The following is an 8,938-nucleotide window of genomic DNA, read 5'->3' on the forward strand; positions in this document are numbered from 1 at the left end:
GCAATTTTATGATTAGATATATTTATAGGAGTTGGAGAATGATATTTATTGATGCTAGGATTGTGAGGGTGATGTGATCCTTTTTAAAACTTTATTTTGACACTTCAGAATGAAAGTCAAGAGAGTTCATACATATATATGGGTGTATATCTCATGCTGTCAAGTAAATCCTTGCTTCATTTAATTTAACTTTTTTGTTTACGAAGAATAGAATAGTTATCCTAAATTAGGGATTGAGACATCTTATTAAAGTCTATGGTGCCCGGCTTGGCATTAGTGAAGCTTTCTTCAACGAATTGGTGTAGCACGAATAGGTAAGACCAAATTGTGAAAAAGAAAGTTCGAACTTGGGTGCAGAGAGTGGAGCACATTCGTTTACCAAATTTGCTAAATTCCTCATTTTATTAGCCGAGATCCTAAATTTGATTCTCTCTCCTTTAAATAAGAAGTATGTCAAACTAATAATGTCTTCTGTGGCCACTAGCACTATAGTTTAGCTGTGGCCACTAGCACTACAGTTTAGAAGTATTCTTTCATCTATAAGTGGGATATCTCATATTCGACTCATATGAATGACAAGTTTCATACCTAATTATCATGACTCACTTAGCCCATATCTCCCATATATCTTCAAGCCGATTAAATTCAATTCTCGTACAAAATGGTAAGAGAAAATTTCAAAGCTAGTCCCCAACATATTATTGTCCTGAAGTAATTAACATATTATTGACGGACCATCCCACATATACTCAAGTAATGAACAAATTGGTATGAAAGATATTATTGTCCTGAAGATCACATAGTAATTTAGTACATCATATTGCAAGATGCTTTATTGTATTAATTAATATCTGGATAGTAAAATTTTGTTTCATTTAATTATCAAGTTTAGTTACAACCGTTCAAGCAACTTGATATTCAACATATGCCGGCCGAGGTCGGCTCTTACATCGCATCTACAATATAATATATAAGCCAGAACACAACTAATGTGGTTAATTTAAGAGGTTAACACTGATCAATTTCTTAAGCAAGCTTAATATATAATTAACTCAACTCAAATTTTAAAGTACTCATCCCAAGTCCATACTATGGGATCATCCTTGAGTGCTTGCTGTAGTTCAGAGAAGGTAGACGAAGAAGGGTATGTTAAAAATTTCGACCTTTTTCCTCTTTTTTGCCTAAATCCCAATTCAAAGTTAAACAAGCTAATTATTATTTTTTTTTATGCGAAACTCGTAATAAATCTAGGTAGCCTAGTTTAGCTGAGATTGACTTTTTGTTAAGAGATATTAAGTTTTCTGCAAGAAAAAGGGAACAAAAAAATGCAGAAATTAAGTTTTGCTTTGGCATTTTTAGGGCTACTCGTGAAGTTGGTGGAGGAGGTCACACATCATGGAGAATATTTTCGTACAAGGAGTTGCATACAGCTACTCATGGGTTTAGTGATGACAATTTGCTTGGAGAGGGAGGGTTTGGAAGTGTTTATTGGGGAAAGACCAGTGATGGTCTACAGGTAATGAAAAAGAAAACTAATTAATTATTATCCTAATACGCTACTTACCATTTTTGTTATAATTTTTGAGTAAATAATTTATATTCAGATTGCTGTGAAGAAGTTGAAAGCAATGAATTCAAAAGCTGAAATGGAATTTGCAGTTGAGGTTGAAGTTCTTGGAAGGGTTAGGCACAAGAATTTGTTGGGACTTAGGGGCTATTATGCTGGGGCAGATCAACGCCTTATTGTCTATGATTACATGCCAAATCTTAGTTTACTTTCTCACTTGCATGGCCAATTTGCAAGTGAAGTTCGGCTGGATTGGAAAAGGAGAATGAAAGTTGCTATTGGCTCAGCAGAAGGCCTCCTGTAAGCAGTAGTATAACATAAGTTTTACATTTAATTATTTATATATACATGCATGGTTTAGTTTGAAGCTACCATTGATCAAAATCACATATGGAAGTGTTGGTTGATCGAGTCCACCAACTTGTGCCCTCCAACTCACTAAGAAATTAACAAATACTATAATAATTAAGCAGTTAAGAACCATTTGGAATATTATTGACATCTCTTGCACATGACATCTGGAGGTCAATTTTCTCTTATAATTGGATCAGCACGCACAACAGAAAAGTAGCAAACAGTAACCCTCAATATTTTTCTAGCATTTAGATGCTTATATCTTTAGATCACATGTTGAGGAGAAATGTTCTCTTGACATACTGTTTGGTTAAATAGGATTTACCTTACTAAACTGGAAATATGAACACAATTGATTGTGTTGATTTTCGCCCACATATGTGGTTCATAATCACAATCTAGAGAATACTTATTATATAGATGGTTCATCTAAAGAAATAAGTAAACGTGGTGCAGATAATAATTTCATCATTTTTCACAATTTTTCAATCAAAAACCAAATTTCCCAAATGCTACACCAATTTTGCCAATTAAAATGATTTGACAATTGTTTAACCTGTGCATTCTCATTCTATTTGTGGCTTGTAGGTACTTACACCATGAGGTGACACCCCACATCATTCATAGAGATATAAAGGCTAGCAATGTGCTGTTGGATTCAGATTTCGAACCACTAGTTGCAGACTTTGGGTTTGCCAAGCTAATCCCCGAAGGTGTGAGCCACATGACTACTCGAGTCAAGGGAACTTTGGGTTACCTAGCACCTGAATATGCCATGTGGGGAAAAGTCTCAGAGAGCTGTGATGTTTATAGTTTTGGGATTCTTCTTTTAGAGCTCGTAACTGGAAGAAAGCCTATAGAAAAACTCCCTGGCGGAGTTAAGAGGACGATCACTGAATGGGCGGAGCCACTTATAACCAAAGGCAGACTTAAGGAACTTGCAGACCCAAGACTCAGAGGAAACTTTGATGAAGGCCAACTGAAGCAAGCTATCAATGTTGCTGCACTTTGTGTGAAAAGTGAGCCTGAAAAAAGGCTCAAGATTAAGGAAGTGGTAGATCTTTTAAAAGGGTATGAGGCTCAAATCAAGATGAAACCATTGAGAATTGAAAGTGTGAGATACAAGGAGGAGCTTCTGGCCCTCGATCAAGCTACCGATGATGATGAAGATGGAGGGGCGGACGAAAGTACTAACGGGTATGGAGTTTTCAGTGCTATAGAGGTGCAGAAAATGCAGGATCCTTACAAGGAAAGGAGAACGGCGAAATATGTGTGAGAGAGTAGTAATTTGATTTTGCTCATCTATATATAGCTCTTGATTTGTCAATATGAATGATAAGCAATTGTTTTCCATACAAGAGAAATTGGTTTGTGAGAGGGGCTTGACAGACTTTTTATTTCCTTGGTCATTATGCAAATTTGAAGATGTTATAATATGCGATTGCCATTATCTTTTGACCAAATTATTTGATTTTGTGTCCTATTGATTTGAGGTAAGCTAGATAATGAATCGGTCATAATAAATTGGCATTGAACTCATGTAAAAAAATAAAGATGTTATAAACTTTCCTAGTTTAAGTGTGATTGTATAAATCCTAGATTAGATTTGGTTATAGTTATTCTTTCCTATATGGACTTGTATTCCTAGGCGATGAAAGATTTCTTCTCCCTCTCATTACTATAAATAAAGGCACTGAGGAAATAATACACACATTCCCGTACGATTCTACAAACACATCTCTCCTTGCGGCCGGCCCCTTCCCCTTAGTTAGATAAAATAGGCTACAACACGTTATCAGCACGCTCCTACTGCTATACTTAGGAATCTGACGATGAGTTTTTTTTGCATCAAACTAGTTCATCCATATCATCACGCAATCAGGTTCTTCCAAAACCATGGTTTTTATCTCAATATTTTTGTAGCGCTGATAGCATGAACATTCACCGTCATGCATGACCCAACTTTACGTTTTTTTGACTTTTGGATTCTACATAAATTGTGTATGCACTATATTCATAATTGTTGAATTATGTGAATTTGATATTTGCCATGAATTGCATCAAATATATGTACATGCATCAAATTATTAAATTGTGTATGCATATTGTTGATGCCCAAAATCAGTGAGGACTTTGGTACAACAGAAAATGTTAAGTTTGTGACATTCGCTAGATTGCTCCGGTCACTAGTGTGAATAAGTATGTAAATCGATAGGGACAGGGAAGCAAACACAAAATGTACGTGTTTCACCCAGATTGGCTATGTCCACGGAGTAGAGGAGTTTTCATTAATTGTGAAGGGTTTACACAAGTACATAGGTTCAAGCTCTCCTTTAGTGAGTACTAGTGAATGATTTAGTACAAATGCCATTAGGAAATATTGTGAGAGAATGATCTTTATTTATAGAAAAGAGTTTCTAGTTTCATTCTAACATTGACACGTGTCATGTTGTGATTGGCTTATGATGTCAACACGTGTTGCGCTGTGATTGGCCTCCTAGTTGGAGGGAAACTCTTCTGGCTCCTTGACGGTATAACATTGACCGGTGCTCAGTAGTTTCGGGATTGGTCAAGTATGGTACAAACAGTGCTCCCCTAAGTTCCAGAGTGAGGGAAGCTCCTCGGTTGGGGACTTGCAAGATCCAAGCCATTGAGTAATCACGAAACTTCTAAGTACCAAAGTGTGGTATCATTTTCACTTGCCTTATCTGTCTCATATGTAGATGTGGCATCTTCTCTGGAAGTACTTTTCCTCCATCCAGGGATGGTATCTTTAACCGATGAAGATGCATAAGGTAATGTATGAAGCTTTACTTGTAGTTTCAGGCTTGGTCAAGTGCGATACAAACCCTATAGTAGGAGTCCCCCAAGTCGCCGAGCTAGGAGATTTGCCGAAAGAGGTAATAGACAAGGTAAGCAATCAGACTTTTAAGCAAGCAACCTGGATTGGAGGTTCAACTTCAGCTTCTGGTTGATTATTCTCCTTCTCCTTATGTCGTAAACAGCAATAAGGATAAAGAGAAGCAAATGGAGAAGAAATGATATGAGATACTTTTGCTTTTGAAGAAGTAACTTTCCACATGCTTATTCTTGAACTGGGCTAGAGGGTTTTCTGGTTTCCTCCAGAGTATAAGGCCGACTCAAGAATTTGAGGGTCAAAATAAGTCCATCAAATCTAGAGTATGTTCGACCCTGATGATATGGGATACTTTTGCTGTTGACAAAGTAGTGGATGTATCGGCACGTGTTCTGTTACACTCGTCTCCACATGCTTCCTTGTATCCTTCTCACTTGCCTTATCTATTCCTCAGGCAGATATGGTATCTTCTCTGGAAGCATAAGATGTTGAAGATGAGTACTCGAGAGCAATGCCAGGTAAGTAATCAGGGAAGGGGTTCCAAGCAGTTAGTTCCTGAGTGGAAGCTTGATTCCAAGTGGTGACTGATTGCTCTTTTTCTCCTTATCTTGCAGGTAAGAACAAGGGTAAAGGAAAAGACAGGGAAAAAGCATGATATGGGATACTCTTGCTTTTAACCTTGATGATATGAGATACTTTTGCTCTAGTGTGGCTTATTTGAAGAGGTATTATCGAGACGAAAAGAAGTTGAGTATTTCGAAAGACTCTGTTGAAAGTGCCCTCTCGGATGTGAAGAAAAGTTGAGCATTTTTTTTATTTGCAGGCCTGCCTGGCTATAGAGGATGGAGGTTGACATATATAGGAATTTCCCTAACAAAAAGTAGTAGTGTTATTCTTTTAACCTTCTTGGTCATAGCAATATAGTGGGAGCTGCAAGCTTCACGTGTTTTAACTTTGTTAGGGCACTTTGAAAAAGTGGTCTGTGGTATCTGGAAAGCTGATGTTGCGTGTGAAGATTGCAGACAAGCTTTATCTAAGGAAATCTGGCTCTCGAAGTTCGGAGAGCGGTGCCTTTTTGATTTTCGAACAAGCAATCCTGTCGGGGATCTGGCTCTCGAGATTCAGAGAACAGTGCCTCTTCGATTTTTGAGAAAGCAATCCTATTGGGAGTCTAACTCTTGAGATTCGAAGAACAGTGTCTCTTCGATTTTTGAGAAAGTAATCATGTTAAGAATCTGGCTCTCGAGATTCGGAGGACGGTGCCTCTTCGATTTTTGAGCACGTAATCCTGTTGGGAGTCTGGCTTTCGAGATTCGGAGAGCGGTGCCTCTTCGATTTTTGAGAAAGCAATCCTATTGGGAGTCTGACTCGAGCAGTGTCTCTTCGATTTTTGAGAAAGTAATCCTGTTGGGAGTGTTTTCTCAAATGTGAGTAAAGGTTGGGCATTTTTGCCAGTCTGCCTTGCCACGGAGCACAGAAGTTGACACACATTGGGACTTTCTACTTATCAAGCAGTGGTGCTGTTCCTTTACCCTTATGGGTAATAGTAGGGTAGTTGGACCTTCAAAATTTATGTGTCTAAACTTTGTCAGAGATCTTTAGCAAAGTTATCTGTGGTACCCGATGAGCTGATGTTGCGTGTGGAAAGTGGTGCCTCTTCGGAATCTGGAGAATGGTGCCTCTTCGGAATTCGGAAAATGGTGCCTTTTCGATTTTTGAACCAACGGCCCTGTTGCCCTTTTTTTTATAAGGGCACCAATTATGTGCAAGAAGTACATTCAGAGAGTTATTGCTTGTAGGAATTTCCCCCTTACTTCAGAGATTTATTGCCCTTCATTTCTCCTTCATCATTTCTGAGAATGTCTAGCCCATCCGATCGTCATTTTGACTTGAACTTTGGTGAAGAGGCAGCCATGCCTTCTGAAGACAAGATATGGCGCCCATTCTTCTTATCCCCTAATGGTCCTCTTACCGTTGGGGACTTTGTGATGAAGAATGATATGACTGCTGCGGTGGTGGCCAGGAACCTTCTCACTCCCAAAGATAACAAACTACTTTCCAAATGGTCTGATGAGTTGGCTGTTAAGGATTCTCTAGCTCTCAGTGTTCAGTGTGCAGGCTCTGTGTCTAATATGGCACAACGTCTATTTACTCGAACCCGCCAAGTTGAACCATTGATGACTGAAGTGATAAGTCTCAAACAGGAGATCAAAGGGCTCAAGCATGAGAATAAACAGTTGCACAGGCTCGCACATGACTATGTTACAAACATGAAGAGGAAGCTCGACCAGCTGCAGGAATCTGATGGTCAGATTTTACTTGATCATCAGAGGTTTGTGGGTTTGTTCGAAAGGCATTTATTCCCTTCATCTTCTGGGGCTGTACTGCGTAATGAAGCTCCAAATGATCAACCTTTGGTGCCTCCTCCTTCTAGGGTTTTGCCTAGTACTGAGGCTCCGAATAATCACCTTCTGGTGCCTCTTCTTTCTGGGGCTCTGCCAATTGCTGAGACTTCTCCTGAGCAACCTTTGTGAAAGCTCCCTTTTGTTTGTTTATTTTGATTCATGTATATGTACATATTTTTAACTTATTGGAGATATCAATAAACAAGCTTTGCTTCATTTCAACGTATAGTGTTAAATACACCAAGGTCTTCTTTACTAAGTTCTTTGAATTTTTCCTTTTGTTGAAACTTGTATGTTGAAGCTTTGTGAGTGAAACATGTAGGTTGAGGTAGTGCTTCCTTAATTTCCCGAGTGAGGAAAACTTCTCGTTTGGAGACTTGAAAAATCCAAGTCACTGAGTGGTCGTGAAACTTCCGAGTATCAAAGTGCAGTAGCATATAGTTGGAGTTCCCCAAGTCTCCAATCGAGGGAGTTGACAAATGAGGCATTTCCTTTCTAAGTGGTAGCCCAAAACTGCTTCTTCATATATATTTGTTATGAAAGTTGTTAGGCCCAAAGAAGAGGAGGCCTAGGCAATTTTTATTTTAAATTTTTTTTCAATTTTTTTTTTCTAATTTTTTATTTTTTGAATTTCCGAATTTTTGAATTTTTGAAAAAAAAAATATATATATATATATATTTAAAGCTTTGTAGGTGAAGCTTTGGTGTTGAATCTTGATGCGAAAATTACCTAACACACAAATTAAACCTTCTTGTATCAATTGTAGTAAAGAATGTAAGTAGGGATCGTTCTAGGCCAGGGATTAGGAGAGGATTGCTAAAACACCTGAAACTGACTTAAAAATGTAGAATTAAGTTTAAAACGCCAAACTAGACTCAAAAGATGCAATACAAACTAAAAAGACTTAAAACTAGTTTAAAAGACTCAAAGTAGCTTAAAACAATGAATTAGAGTCTAAACTGACTCTAGGGATGGGTTTGGACGAAATTAGTTTCTAACTTGACTCAAGACACTTAAAAACACAAATCAAAACAGATTTTGACTAATAAAACACTTTAAAGTAAAAGGGGATTGGATTTTGACGAATTTGAAAACAAAATAAACAGATTGTAAGCTAAAACAGATTTTGGACGAATTTGGGTAAACTATGGATGATGGGCTAGCTAGAGGGTTCTTCTCCACACATGACACACTTGCACATAAACCAATTTTCAGTTGTTCTTTCGATGAATCATGAAACTCAACACCCCAGGTTAATTAAGTCCGCTTAAATTAACCTTCAAGTTCTCCTTAAGTTATTGAATTGGATGGGAAAACGCATACAACAATTCAAGCATTCTTCAAAAATCTTTTACGTGAACAGCAGAATAAAGAAACAATCAAAGATCATTAAGCGTAATGAAAACTATAAGTATTGACGAGGCATTCATTACTATGATGAGCATGAAACTCCTGCCAAGAATTCATTTAACGCAATCGTTTATAAGCGACATCCACTACTTGTGAATATAAGTTTGTAACTATTAGGTGAAACTCCCTTATATTCTAACATCATATTCATGCATGCAACTAAGTGTGCACATAATCACCAACTTCAAAAGAACTCTCAGTTCGATGTTTATCCGCCTGACTTTTCATTCTTACTTGACCTGCTTCCAGATTGGTCTTGAGAAGAGATAAAATCCAAGTTCGATCTTGTAAGCACTAATCCACCGAGTCAATTTTCGTAGTTCCAGATTCATAGAGTGGAATAT

General features: G+C 37.8%; 1 protein-coding gene across 1 annotated transcript; it reads left to right on the forward strand.

The window, feature by feature from the left end:
- Window positions 1-1,013: 1,013 nt before the first annotated feature.
- Window positions 1,014-3,387, forward strand: LOC103404109 (PTI1-like tyrosine-protein kinase At3g15890). Its single transcript, XM_008342966.4, has 4 exons — window positions 1,014-1,144; window positions 1,360-1,516; window positions 1,605-1,867; window positions 2,510-3,387. The coding sequence occupies exons 1-4, from the start codon at window positions 1,092-1,094 to the stop codon at window positions 3,195-3,197; spliced, it is 1,161 nt and encodes a 386-aa protein (XP_008341188.1). The 5' UTR covers window positions 1,014-1,091; the 3' UTR covers window positions 3,198-3,387.
- The last annotated feature ends 5,551 nt before the right edge of the window (window positions 3,388-8,938 follow it).

This window comes from Malus domestica, chromosome 16, assembly GCF_042453785.1.
Source record: "Malus domestica chromosome 16, GDT2T_hap1".
Lineage (NCBI taxonomy): Eukaryota > Viridiplantae > Streptophyta > Magnoliopsida > Rosales > Rosaceae > Malus > Malus domestica.

Coding starts and splice junctions, on each gene's coding strand:
- LOC103404109 (XM_008342966.4), top strand. CDS start 1,092: ATGGGATCATCCTTGAGTGCTTGCTGTAGTTCAGAGAAGGTAGACGAA. Junction 1,145..1,359: donor GAGAAGGTAGACGAAGAAGG/GTATGTTAAAAA, acceptor TGGCATTTTTAG/GGCTACTCGTGAAGTTGGTG. Junction 1,517..1,604: donor AGACCAGTGATGGTCTACAG/GTAATGAAAAAG, acceptor ATTTATATTCAG/ATTGCTGTGAAGAAGTTGAA.